Here is a 14781-nt window from a genome sequence, read left to right on the forward strand (position 1 = left end):
CTGATTTAGTTAACTTTCCCTTATTTCCTTCTGCCACTGAAAAGGAGTCAGGCACAGAGGTGCAGGAGTTTTCCATGGATATGCAGAAAATCACTGTCTGATAAGCAGCATTAAAGGCTTTCCTGCCCCCCAGCTCTGTCTGCTTCCTGAGGAAATGTTGCAGACCACCCAGCCCAGATACTTGCAAACGGCGCTTGACATACACATTAGAGGAGAAGCTGTAATTTGTTCATAAACAACTTATTTTATTTCAAATATGTGCCCTTGTTGATTCAACAATGATGTCTGGAGAATCATGTTCTCCACCAACCTAAGAGACAACTGATTTGGAAATCTTCCACCTGACTTTTTTTGCTGATGATAACTTGACACCGCCACCCCCCTCCTCCTCGGCAGCTGAAAGAATGGCTCAGAGCAAGCATAAACTTGCACCTTATTTCAAAATGGCTAGAAATACAGTGAACAAAGAATTAGTAAATCAACCACTCAGGGAGGCAGGGGGCTGTGAATATACAGACAAATATAAACCATCTTACTGGGATTTTTGCCAATTTTTTCACCGCAATTAAGATTAGAAACCACTTTGACTTTAGTGTCCTGCTGTTCCCTCCTCCTCATTCCCTCCTCACCCCCCAACAGAAAAAAAACATTTAAAAAATGCTTGATGTTCCTAATGTTTTTTTATACACATTTAAAATCCTGTCCCCCTCCTTCCAAAAAAGCAGGTAATGTGGTATGGAGTGAACAAGACTGGACAAAGCATGAATTCCACATGGATGAACTGCTGATTACCTCGTCTTACTATTTGGTACGGGTCTGTGCTCTGCGTTTCCATTGACCTAGATTATAAGACATGAAGCAAGTTACTTTGGATGCAGATGCCAATCTGAGCATTAAGGAAAAACTAACAGTGCCTGGGTTCTGGTACAGGTGGTCATGGACTCATGGAAATTTCTTGGTTTAATATTTACATGGATGTTTTAAAATTATGGTCTGTGAAATATGTTTTCCAAAGATGTTCCTATATTTGAGAGGAAAAAAAAAAGAACCCTTGATCCAAATCCCATCTCTTTTTAAAAGCCTTGTTAAAAATTTTGATTCATCAATTTATCTTAGCACACTTAAAAGCAGAACAGAGAATAATGACATTTATAAAAAAAAAAAAAAAAAGACAAAGATGCTGATCTCTAAGGAGACCGTCGCTCTTTTTTCATAAGTAAATGACACTGGATGGTGCGGATTCGATTCTTTGCTGGGGCAAACTCTGGCTGAAGTTTTAGTGTTGATTCATACCATTTCATCGCCTTTTCAAACTCTTCCTGTAAAGAAAGATAGATAGATTATGAAGAGTCAGACTTAAACTGAACATATTTTCTGTGCCTTTCCTGTCCTAAGTAGTTGAATTGTATGGTATGCACAAAAGAAACTGAACCAGTCCTTGTGGTTTAGTATTTTTTCCCCCCTTCCCCAAATAACTGATATTTTCTTGGGCTAACGACCCAATTCCACATACTCCATGGAAGGGAGCCAAACCACTGCTGAGCATTTATTGACCAATGTTCTCGCCTCTTCCTTCTAATAGTAGATCTCAGCATTCTTACTGTAAAAGTAACTTTTAAAAACAGATTCAGTCAGACTTTGCTTAGATCAAAACTTTGAAATCTTGGACAATGCAAAAACAGGAACTTTGCTTAAAAGCTAGCTTTTTTAGAAGCATCTTGAAATTATTTTTAAAAGACTACTCAAAGCAAATAAAGTAAAAACAAACCAACACCCCCCACCCCAAACTTAAAGAGCATACAATAGCTAGACAATTTCCACTGATAAGCTGGACTCCAGAATGGTATTAGGAAGCATTCATGCAGAAATAACTATTTGTTTATAGCTGAAATCTAATTACCTACGCCACCCTGCTTTTTTATTAAATAGGAAAGCATGTGAACACCCAATTGTGTATTAGAAGAAAAATGAGAGGGGAGAAGACCCAAAAGTTGCTCACTTTTTCAGTCACTTTCAACACTGTTTTTGTTCTCTTAAGTTCCTTCTCTTGGTAACTTTATGTTTACAATAGAGACAATATTCATTTCTAGCCACATTAGAAAAGCTAACTAGATGAATGTGAGTTGTAAAGTCTTGATTTTTTTAAAAAAGCGTATTTTAATACAGTTTCAACAAGAATTATATAGAAAATCCCTTATTAGTTTGTGGGAGCACTGACAAACAGCAATGAAAACAAGAATCAGATTTTTTCCATTTTTAGAAGCAATCATTTACACCTGATGTAATCTGGTATTATTTTGATGTTCCTTTGGATTCCCGCACTGATAGTTTCTATAGCATTTATCCAAAGTTCTCAGTCCTTAACGTGGCCAACTGTTTCCCCTTTGTAAGGCAACTTAATGGAAAATTTTGCAAATAAAGGAATGTTGGCCTCGATAATGTTAAACTATTAATTAGCATGATATCTTCTACAACCTATTGGTCAGTCAGCTCTCAAATACAGCAGGTTAAATATCATGTAATAAACCAACTCGTCTTTATGTTTGTATAATTTGATCCAGAAGATAAACTTTGTCCCGTTGCTACAGTAAGTTCTTACAATGAATATAGGGCTTCACTGAGAAATCTCTCAGACTCAGGGAGAATGAAGTTATTCTTAGGTGCTGTACTGACTTTAAAAAGACATTGGCAACTCAAGTATCAAACATCTACTTCTTTTGTTTCAAACAACTGTCCGAAGTAATACCTTAATAGAACAAACTCATGCCTTTCTTCAGTTTGCTTCGATTGTGTGTTTGATGGCACTGTGCATTTCAACTCTTCTCAACCCTGACAGCCACAATACATGATGACCTGCTCAACTTGCCCTGTTATTTCCATGATCCCCTCAATAACAGAAGCAAAACAGTAAGGACAAATCTATGACAGGTGATGAAAATGGTCAGGGATACATATACTTTTGACAAACAAATATATCAACTATGTCTCAGTTTAAGGGTGCCTCTTTTACCCTTTAAATACACTGACCCTGTTACAGGTAAGGATGAAATACACAAGACAAGAATACAGCATTAATAGGATAACAGGAATAAGTATTTTGCATTCAGAGTAAGCACTGAAAGCTAAATTGCAGATTAGAATACATAGCCCATATAAAGAAACTAAAGTTCAATCTGTAAATAATTCTGAGAGTTGATAATCCCGATATCTAAATTAAACTTCCCTTGCGTTTGTTCAACACAACTGTAAACGGGGTTTTATTTATTAGGTTATGCTCAGCTCTTTGGGACAGACCCAATTTATCATTGATTTTCCAGTATTATAAAAATACCCTGTGTTTAGATGGGCAGCCAACCCAAATTATCAATTGTTTGCTACTGTCTTAACAAAGCTTTGTAGACAGTGTTCTGAAGCCAGCTTATAAAAATGTTGGCCTTCAAGCACTAAATGAGTAGTAAGAGTGAAATGGGTAATGAGAGTTTTGGCATTGAAAAAATATTCTTCTTGCTGAAAGATTTCTTGAATGCTGCTCCTTCAAAATTATTTGTGAGAATAAGATTTTTATATAAATAAATATACTTTACCAACAGACATAACCAAGTGACAGCACACTCACCATTGCTACGTAGACATTTGCCAGTGTGAAGTGATTAACCACAAAGTGTGGTGCTATTTCCACTGCCATGGTGGCCACAATGATGGCATCATTCCAGAGTTTTGCATTGTGGAAGATGTTTGCTAGGCTTATTAATGGTACATCCTGGAAGAGGAAAGCAAGCGATAAACAGTGAGGTTGCTTCCATTGAAATTGTCTCAGGATCAGCAAGACAAACAGAAGACTCCACAACCTTGGCCACTCTCACCTGGTTACTATTCACTACTGGTGACTTTGAAAGTGATATGCCAGACCTATTTTACTATGAAAGGGCATTTGGACCCGAGTTATAAACAAACCCCCCTCACATACACACATCTGCTCACAATAGCAACAAACACTACTGTTGCATAGACAATTCAAAGATTAACTCACTTAAGTGGTCCTGTAGTATGCACATTTATTTTTCAGATGCTCTTAACACTAGTTTTCTCCCCAAAGATGAGATGCATTCTCAGAGACAAGATAAGCTGTTTTGTTTGAGCACCTTCCTTCAGCTCTTTCATAGATGGGAAAGGAATACTAACAAAAGAGGACAGCAGAGAAGAAAAAAAAAGGGTCTAACCATTACTGCAACTGACGCACTGTTTTTTATCCTGCCTCTGCCACCGAACTCCTATATGATGCTGGGTAACAGCTATAAATAAAGTTTTCTCAGCTAGTTACTGATGGTATGGTTTTTTATTTCCTGGATTTCCAGACTATGACCTTGTCTGACTAAGAAAACTGTCGAGCCCTGTCTGCAGTAACAAACTCTCTGGGAGCTGGGCTTCACACCTTCAAGGGACAAAATACTGCTTAGCAGCAAGTCTTAGGTTCCCTCAACAGGACAATAAAAAAATCTGGATGTATTTGATCCCTGCCTCGTTGACCTCCACAAAGCAAGGAGTACATCTGGTGGATAAGTCTTCATGTTTGTAAAGCAGATACTATAGAAGTCAGAACCACAAAAGACAACCGCAGGAAAATTAATTACCTTTTATTTACAACAGAAAAGGCATGAGAAAGTAGCTAGAGTGCATAAAACCAAAAAGGAGGATACATCAAAATACTAAATAGCTGTTAATTCAGTGCTAACTCCCACTGAGTTCAAGTTGCAGCCGCATCTGCAACTTTACCCACAAGTTTTCTGTGACAAGACCCAGTTTTCTTTGGAAGCAGCTTCAGTACGGAGGACAAAAACAAGGCACAGATTCGGAGCCTGCCAGACCCAAGCAACACGGGATCACATTTCTAGAGAACGGCACTACTACACCATAATCTTGTCAAATTGTAGTTTCCAGACCATACTCTGACCCTTACAAGTCACGCGGCTGAGGCCTCCATTTCTGAGGAACAATCCCCAGTTACAAAGACAGGAAAACAAGCAAGAGCTGCTTGTGTTAGACTGTGGTTCCAACCTCGTTTTAAAAGGACAAGTGCAAAGAGACAGAATTACGGGAGACATAGATACAAAGGATGCACAGCAGGGATGCGCATGTCTTAGTTGAGGCATTTCTACTCTTAATGGTTAAATCCTCCTAATAATATCCTGAGAGTGTAAATTACTTTGTCTCCTGATTTTCAGAGAACCATTTAAGACCAAGATTCAAAAAGAAGTATACATTTTGCAATGCTGTGCAATTTGTTGCTCAGGTCCCAAAGCGAAATTTACAACGTTGAGTGAGGAAACTATATTACATGTATCAGTTTGCAAGGGGGAGACTGGTGTGTAAGAACAGACATCATAATGCTCAGCATACCGTGTGACACAAAGCACTTCAGTCAAATGAAGCACGAAACACAAGATTATGGCCGAAGTACTGTCTTCTTTTGGAGTAAAGCACAGAACTGCTGCACAAAGTCAGGCACTAGTATCCTCCTGAGATTCACAGCCCAAACACTTAAGATTTAAGCATTTAAGTTATTCCTTTAGATATCACCTTCTCCCCTCTTATAAAAGCACAACCAGAAGATAAACTCCCCTCTTTAAAAGCATAACCAGAAAATACACTCCCCACATCCTAGGTTAGAAGACTTGTCCAGACAAAGGCTGATGAAGATTCAAAAGTCCTATGTAACGAGGAAGTTCAAGCCCATGTTGCTCAGAGAGGTGCAACACCCAGCGAGCTGCAGGAAATTCCACTGAACCTCTTTTGCAGTTGTCTTTTTTTTATAATTCTTTTTTGAAAAGAGACAGTCTAAACAGGTGATGAAAGTCGTGAGGTTTCACCACAACTAGCTAATATCTAATACATTATAAACGCTTGATACACACAGTGTTTGCCTTAACGATAGTCTGTGAAAGCTCTATTGTGACAAGGAAAACATTATTTCGTCTGAGCAGCGGGCACATGTGCACACACCTTCATGTGATGGGGTGCATAGTGCAGTGCTTGCCGTAAGCAATCAATTGCCTTCTTTCCTTGGCCTTTCACCCTCCAGTAAAGAGCTGCCATGCTAGAGAGGACCCATGAAGTCTGATTCTGGCAAAAGAAGAAAACAAAAACCAGTCATGTAAACACCTGTAGTGAAGAGTCTTCCCATCTTTCATTCTTCTTTATTTGTGAGTAGAGGGTATTACACTTAAAAATAGCATTGAACTACTTTAAAGCAGCAAAAAGTTTATCTAACAATGTATATGAAATAGTCAGGTAAATGAGATTGCCAAATGCAACATTATCTTCTCAAGGAAGGAAGAGCAGTTAAATAGCTTTGAACAGGAACAACAGCTTCTAACCACTTATCTGATGTTGAGCATTTAGATGCGTATACACATTACTCAACGTAAAGCAAAAAATGTAGCTGAGTTAGCTGACCGGACTCATAGGCTCTCTGTAGTCACAGGAAAGAGAAAGGATGCTCTGGGATGCAGCTCAGCGCAGAAGCCTGACAAGCCTAGCTGATTAAGTGGTGCCTCTAGCTGGCTGACTCCCATGTCACGTGTTAGAAAGAAAAATACTATGTGCTTGAATTCTGTGGACTGAGATACACTAAATGAATGTTTATGCTCACATATGCAATTAGATAAGTAGCCATCTTGACTTGTTTGATTAGCTCTTGTGAATACTAAATGAGACTGGTAGACAGAACAACCACACTATGTTTCCAAGGCAGCTAGCCTTACTGAGAGTTTTCTTTTCTGGTCTCAGCCATTTAATTTTCAGCTTATTTGGATAAAGCTTGCAGAGGGAACTGCAGCATATAAGAGAAAAGGTTAGTATACATCTGAAGTAAAAAGAAACTAAGTCTTGTAACATGAGCATAAGAGTAACGTCTTTCCTTTCTGGGAATGACAAAGCTACATTGGCTTTAGTTTCAAAGCACAGTAAGTTCCTTAGCTTTCAGTCGAATAGGCTAGCGGCATCGAACTGTTTTGGCTGAGACCTCTTTTCTATAGCAGTTTGGGATATCCTCCCCACTAGCTGTAAACATGTAACACAAATCCCTGCATTCCTATCTACCTTGCAGAGCCTCAGCTGAGGTCCTCAGTAGCCTAATCTAGCTAGAAAGCTCGACTTTCCCTGGGGAGAACAGCAAATGCCAGGAGCATGCCTGGAGTGTTGAGCCATGGCTTAATCCAACTTCCCATAAGCTCCAAGTCAGTGCAGCACAAAAAGCAAGAGTACCACCGAGAACTGTTGAAACAGTTTCATATATATCAGCAACCGGCAATACTACTCACTACAGGGCTGGAAACACTGGGAAAATTTGACAAAATTCAGTTTTAGTAGAGATATGCTACACAGTGTAAGCACAGGATATAGCCCAACAAAACACCTGTGAGGGCATTACAGATGCTGAATAGACACAAATCCCTAGTTCAAGTACTAATATGTTCCTTGACTAGGATTTCAGACAAATGGTTTGAGACTGGATTGACCACTATGTCAGTCACGAGGGGTAAAGCCCAGACTTCTCATTTTTCTCATACCTTTTCCAAAGCTTTGGCTATTCGAGTACCAACTTGTTCTAACGACTGTGGTGAGTACTGGTCTTTGCCAAGATTCTGTAGCACCTGCAGAAGAGGAAGAAGAATGCTTAGATGCTGGAACCAGGTAAGAGATGTCCCTCTCTTGTTGGTTGCTTTTTTTCTCCAGCCTTTTACAAATGCTGTAACCTGTTCCAACCTAAACATCACAGTCTATCTTGAGTTAATACCATCTATACCATCACACAGGGTTATAATTCCATAGCACTGAATACTGAGAATGCTACAAGTTTTACGTATGCTCAGTTGGACTGTTCTTTCACTAATTCAACCATCGAGAGCTATAAATACAAAGACACTAATAGCGCTTTAGGACTTCCCTCAGGCCGTATCATAGGTGGCTGGGAAGACATTCTGGTAAAATACAGCTTTCAGCTTGCATTGCTCTTACAGTTTTATCCAGGCACTCACACACTGCATCTTGAATCGGCCATGGTACAGCTGTTTTTGTGTGACAGCCTTCATCTCTGCCATACCTCTTTCAGCTGACTTTCTCCAGTGTAATGCAAGCTGGCCCGACTAGAGACACCTTGCAGGTGGTCCAAAGTATGCATACTGGCTGGTAGGTTTGGGTTGCAAAGGGGCTCCATGGCTGGCTCTTGCAGCTGTGTAGCAAAATCAATGTGTTCTGTAATGCTACAAAGGTCATAAAACAAGTTGAATCAGTCAGGAGAAGAAAACAGAACAGTCACTACAAAGTTCTCTAGTGAGCGTAAACTGCCAGAAACCGCCCAGAAACTGGCAGAATCTCATCTGAATAGATCAAGAAGCAAGAGAAACTGGATCTTCTGTCAGCACATGCACTGTTCTTTGCAAGTCTATTGATGAAATACCACATAATGTTTTCAAACTTCTTTGAAATCCTGGCAGTTCTTTCTCACTCTGAATACTGAAATCTTCAGTTTATGCACACCGAAGGCCATGTAACTGTCTTGCTTTGTGTGAGTAACTTATTTAAGGTTCACATACAAGATACTTACTCAATGTTTTTAGCAGAAACAGCCAGCCATGTGCTGGCTACAGTTGTAAGCTCTACCCTACGGAGTTTCAGGCATTCATCAGGACTTGGCCAGCCAAGGCTACGATAATCCCGCCGTTTTCCTTGAGAAAGGGAAGGAAAAAAAAGAAAAAAAATCCACAAACTGTCTGGAAGCAGAAAGACATTCTACTTCAGTACAATGATCTACCAGTGGATACATTCCCTGTGTTATAAAGGTTACAATCCTGCAGCCAGATTTAACATTCCTGAACCTAAATGGACTGAACTGAACTTGTAGCATCCAAAGATAGGACTGGATCCTATGCAAGACAGATCAGGAGGTGGAGTTGTACAACTTATTTCATTACACTTTTTCAACAGCTATGGATTAAGAACAATTGCCGCTCTTGTTTACAGGTAATGTCTCTGCTTAAATGTCCTTAAAGAAGTTAATAAGTGAGTCATCATTTATGTTCTACAGCTACAGTAAAAACTAATAAAAGTTGATTGCTCCATCTTCTGACAATCCCAGGTGAAAAATATACTGCAGTTTCTTTTCAATTAGTCGTTTAAGGCAGACAGTGGCTTTTACTGCATCTTACACTCAAGATAGCAACATTTCTGAAGCTATTACACAATTACACTTCAGCCCTCCCATTTTGCAGAAAAGTTAGCTGAGGCAGGGAAAGGTTAAATAACTTGCTTTACATTAACAAATAGACCACTGGGAGAACCTCTGAACCAAAGCCTAGTTAAATCTTTTCCTTACATTTGGTGGATACTGTACCAAGTCCTAGGAATCCAGCTTGTGTTAACTGTGAAACATCCAAACTGTTTGGAACCTAAGGAAAATTCACTGTAGCCGTATATTTGCACAGTGGAAGCCAAGTTTAACAATAAGCCTGTCTATCGCACCAGCTACATAGAAACTAATACTGAAATACTGTCCAACTACCTGAAATTTTCCCAACTTGGATGCAAATCCTATTTACCATCCAAAGTACAGTAAACTGCTTCACCATAATTTTGCAAAGTAACGCTGAAATCTGTAATACTGTGTCTTTTGTAAAGTATTCTGATTAAAGGAAAATAAACGTCAAGAAACACTGGGAAACTTCAGAGGGGAATGATCAGTTCTCATCACCACCACTGTGAACCATCTGATTGTGAGTTCTTATTTGCACGAATGGCAAAAGATAGTGAGAGGTATGGCAACACCAGACAGGGACAGGCCAGTAGTCTGAGAGGTGGTCAGACACAACTCAGCTACCGTCATTTCCCTGTTCTACCAGGAAGCCTCCAGGTGACCACCAGTACATTATTTAAGCTTTTGATGATTTAGCTCTTGCAAAGACAATGTCAGCAGATCCTGGCTCACAGAAGTGTTAGGAAGATAACTACTTTACAGTTGAGGGATGCTCTGTATTAAAATCACAAAAGCAGCTCAGAGGGAGAGAAGATACACCAAGGAAAGGACAGGTGTGTACTCACAAATGATAGTCTGTTTTCATGTAATCCATCCCCCCTCCATTTAAATATTTAATTCAATAACTTATATTTGTCAGTTGCTAAAAAAGAAGTTTGTTAAAAATTTAATACAAAAACCCTCAAAATGTGAAATTACTTTCCAGGTCATCAAACTGTCATGGACTAAAATGTATTGGAGAACACACCTCTGCTTACACATCAGCCCTAGAACATTAAGATTTTAGCTCCACTGAAATCAAGGCAAGACAAAAAATATGGGGCCCAATTACTGTGGTTCTCTTCTTTGGCTTCATTAGGTTCCAGCAGCTTTAAATTTCTTCACAAGCAATCACGTGCTGATGATTTCTGTCCACCTGAATGCACCAGTGGAACTAGCCTGCACCACACTGATAGACCACTTCCCAATTCCTGTTACTCAACTAGCAAAAACTCTATCTCTCTCTCCAACTCTCCTTATTTATGTTGGTACAAAACTCTGCTGTAGCTCCAGTCTTCTGAAAGACAGTCCCTAAGTTTCCTCTTATAATATCACCAAGCCAATTACAGCATGACACTGAAATTTTCAGTTTATTTTCATTAGACCAAGCTTTCTGTTTCTGAGTTGTGTGTTTCATGTACAGCCACTAATCAATTCCAGCTGTCATCCTGCATTTGTCTTCGAGGGGGTGTGTCTCGTCTGATAAACTAACTTCTCTGCTCATGCAGTTTTAAAGAAAAAGATCATTTAAACCCCATCTCTTACTACTTCCACTCACAGTATCTACCTCTTTCATTATCCATTCTTACCACCTTATCGCCAGAAGTTCTGGGAATTATCTGCTGAATGAACACTTTAGGTTAAAGTTATGTTGCACTTCATGAAGAAGGTGCAGATAGAAGACATTTCTAATTTTATTACATACTCATCTAGAAGGCACATTTCACTACATAGTCTTTTTGACTCATTTATGGTAATAAACTAGCATAATACAAAAGCTGCAAATGACTTGCTTTCTCTAGAAGCAGCAGGTTACCTATTGGTCCAGGAGAAGGTATCTTTGGTCCACTGATCTCCAGGGCAGCTTGGTAAAAGTTTTCGTTTTCTCCATTAGTCCCTTCTTCCCCATTTCTCCCAACTGGCTCCTGGAGATCCAAGCTTTCAGCTTTTGGTTTCTTTAAACGTTTGACCTGAAAAGTGATCTACCAAAAGAACAGCATTAGCAAGATTAACAGTAAGAAACACGATGATTATTATCAGCTCCAATACACTACTTGTTTTAGCCCAAAGATTCAATTTCAAAGATGTTACAGATGAGATCTTTCTCCCTCCTTCCCATCCCAACCCATTCTCTAAGCCTGCTCACTTTCACTGCATCACACCATGCAAACAAAGCACACAACTTCAAATCTCCAACACAGGAGAAAATCAACTCAACTGCTGGAGAACTGAAAGGCATTTTTCATTACACATTTTGTTTTTACATGATGACAACAGATATTTAATTGTTTTTATGCTACCAGAACTTCTGGTTAGGAGCTGTTCTCCTTTGTAACTGTGAGCAAGAAGTTTGAAGGCAACCAGCATCATTCCACACCTAAGCTTTTGCTCCTGATAATCAAGACTTTATGATGTCAGTTTCAGTGATGCAGAGGCCTCTGCTTTAGAAAATGGATCCAAACAGCTTATTCTTTTCACATAATCCATGGACCAGGTCTTTTAGGCCCACAGGCAAAGTTCCTAGATATAGGCTGGTGTTAAATCCCCTGAACTGTCTTCATCTTTCCCTCCTCCACAATAGTATCTTGGTACAAGACTTAAGTAAACTCATCCAAACTTACCCATTCAGCTTCATCATCATCACCACAGTCCCCAAAACAGGAGCTAGCCAGTCTGTCCTGAGATCCCTTCTTTAGGACCCGGATTCCCTGCAAGTCCATCCGACGACCTTTAACCTCCAGTGCCCCTTCAAAAGCTTCCTGAGGCCAAGAGTTTTCAAACTCATCCACCAAAGCCAGCATCTCTTCAGACATCTGATCATCTTCTAAACCCTCCATTCCTTCCGAACCATTGCTTTCTGCAGTAACTGCATCTAAGAGGGAATATCATAAAAACCTCAAAAAATATTTTGCTGGTGCTTCCAAAAAATCATATAAAAAAGGATCTTTTTTCTGTGACCTGACTTTTCCACTTGCACAAACCAAATATCACTGACTACTCACTGCACGCTGCAAGTGGAGAGGGAGGCTGGAGAATGCAGACTTCCCCACTGCAAATAAGCATCAACTGTTGCTTCAAAAATCAACACCTCTAGAGCACTTTCATCAGTTTCCTTTCCAAATCAGAGCTCTGCCTGTTTGAGGGAGTAAACAGGTGGTGTCTTTCTCTACATATGTGCATTAAACACTGAAAAAACCCTCTCTGTATCTTAACCATAGACACTCTTTTTCTTCCCTTCTGTCCAGCACAGCTAATACATAATTCACCTGAGGTCCAACTAAAATGAGTTTGTAGACTCTTGCAAGAAACTACATCCTTTACCTTGGAAAACGTCTAAACCTTAATTTAATTTTTTTTCTTTATTGAATGCATTTTGATGTTATACTTGGAGAAGAACAGTGAACAGAATGAAACTGGTTTTAAGGGTTAATCGTCACCTTACAGTCAGAGCAGGTAAAAACATAGTTTCTTGGAAGAAGACAGATAGCTCTTCCAAAAAATCTAGAAACCAATTAATTTTCCAGCATTGTTTTTGTTGGTAAGGTTGGCTTACTTTCCAGTCTCAAGAAGGAGGAATCCCTTGCTGAACTCTCAGTAAGGACTTCTGGATCCTCTGTACCTCCCTCAGACTGTCCTTCTGCCACTGCTGTAACTGACTCATAGTGGTCATCAAAGTATTTCTCCTTGTCGTGACTGCCATCTGGATTTTTCTCATGACAGCGGCCTGAAAAAGAGAAATTTACTGATACATGATATAAAACTGCTCCTCCGGGACAGAAGCACAGAAGCTGCACTGCAGAAACTACAGTCTTCCAGTTTTCTCTGCATGGATTAACAGAATAATTCGACAAGGTATCAAAGGCTGCATTGCATGATTAAAAAAAGCTGATCTGCCTCTTGACAAGGCCAATCATCCAAAAAAGGTAAAGGGAACGATGTTATTAGGTATATACTGTGAACAACTAATGAAAGAATAATCAGTTATCTTTTGGGGGAAGGCTGCATAGTACACAGGAAACGACTGTGTGCTGGTAGCCACTCCCCATGAGCATCCCCCAGACATATTTCTACTGGTAACACACCACACGTGGGGGTTGCCTGCTGTACAAACTGCACTTAGACACTATCATGCTCACCATGCTCACATGCAAGAGAAAAAGGGCCAAGGCAGGATATGGGATTGCCAGGCTCTGACCTTCTGTGCCAGCCACAGACAACACACAGGTAAGACTAGCTTGTTAAATAGACAGGCAAGAGCTACGAGTATTAATCTGTGCCGAAAATCAGACGTTTGTTCAGCTGAAAATTTAACGTCTATAATTCCGTGGTCAGGTTACAGGCTCACATTCCACCCAATGCAAAGACCTAGGAATAACATTGGAAAAATCCAAATGTAGAACCAATAATGAGCAGATAAAAAAACCACCCAAAAAACTGACTGTGCAAACTTTCAACACTAGCCTTTGAGCACACTTCAGTGGGATTCTGTTAAGCTCTCAGAGAGTTTAAAGGGTAGCCACCTCCAACTTCACAGCAATATTTTTAATCTCAAATAAGTTTTAACTAGAGATCTCAGATTTTCTAACAATAACCACTTGCCAGTCTTCCAGGGCAAGAAGTGTTTGGAGAGCTGCTCCTCGGCCAGCCCCCAGAGCCACAGAGGCAGGGACAGGCCTCTCCCCTGGCATGGTAGGCTGGGAGCTGCCTTGAGCCCCACCGCGCGGCTCCGAGCCTGAGACATGGACCAGGGCATCTGCCTCCCATCGCATGGGAAGCCTGTTACCACAGACAAAAACATAATCCATGTACCAAGCTGCTCTCTCAGACCCCTCCCCCTCCTTTATTTCAATCACTTGTGAGTGAAAATAGCATACATACACGAATGAATTAAGCAGCACATAGCGCATCAAAGAAAGCTTAAATTAAATGCAAGATTCTCAAGTACGTTCCCCATTCTACCCTCATGAATGCAAATTGTATTGCTCCATGCATATGGAAAGCATTATTTTTTTCAGCCGGCAGCACGAAATATGAAGAGTATGAATCAAGCAGATCAGTGACTCCTTTCTTCTCCACACAATGATGCCGTGTTACAAAAGAATATTTTTAGGTCACGCACTTTCATCAGGCCAGCGGGCCGAGCGGATGGCTGTAACTCTTGTGTAAGGGCAACTTGTTCCACCACTTTCAGCAAAGCAAAACCATGCTCTTTGCTGTATGCTCGCCACTTTTGTGCCTGTGAGCACTCAGGTGGCATCTCTGGAGGAGAAACAGGCCAGTATTTTCTGGAGGCTGCTGCGCGTCACCAAAATCAAACTATATTCATAAACCCTCTGTGAAAACTATTCCTTGCCCTACCTTTTCTGCTGCATATAAAAAGTTAAACATCGTTTTATGAGCAAATATATAAACCAGAAGCAGTTAACTTCATAAACTCTTCTAACATGTCATTCAGTTATACTCTGCCTTTACCGCTCTGTCATTGACTCTTT

The 14781-nt window shown here is 40.1% G+C and overlaps 1 protein-coding gene across 2 annotated transcripts in view; it reads right to left on the reverse strand.

Moving 5' to 3' along the window:
• Positions 1 to 224: 224 nt before the first annotated feature.
• TTC17 (tetratricopeptide repeat domain 17) overlaps positions 225 to 14781 on the reverse strand; it is a 59620-nt gene continuing 45063 nt past the window's right edge. For both annotated transcript variants that reach the window (XM_040600005.1, XM_040600006.1), the window contains 9 exons: positions 12843 to 13013; positions 11911 to 12161; positions 11106 to 11271; positions 8606 to 8726; positions 8102 to 8261; positions 7569 to 7652; positions 6001 to 6120; positions 3617 to 3760; positions 225 to 1319 (listed from right to left, as the gene is read on the reverse strand). In XM_040600005.1, coding sequence (XP_040455939.1) covers positions 1188 to 1319; positions 3617 to 3760; positions 6001 to 6120; positions 7569 to 7652; positions 8102 to 8261; positions 8606 to 8726; positions 11106 to 11271; positions 11911 to 12161; positions 12843 to 13013 — 1349 coding nt within the window. In that variant the 3' untranslated portion in view covers positions 225 to 1187. The remainder of the gene's footprint in view (positions 1320 to 3616; positions 3761 to 6000; positions 6121 to 7568; positions 7653 to 8101; positions 8262 to 8605; positions 8727 to 11105; positions 11272 to 11910; positions 12162 to 12842; positions 13014 to 14781) is intronic.

This window comes from Falco naumanni, chromosome 7, assembly GCF_017639655.2.
Source record: "Falco naumanni isolate bFalNau1 chromosome 7, bFalNau1.pat, whole genome shotgun sequence".
Lineage (NCBI taxonomy): Eukaryota > Metazoa > Chordata > Aves > Falconiformes > Falconidae > Falco > Falco naumanni.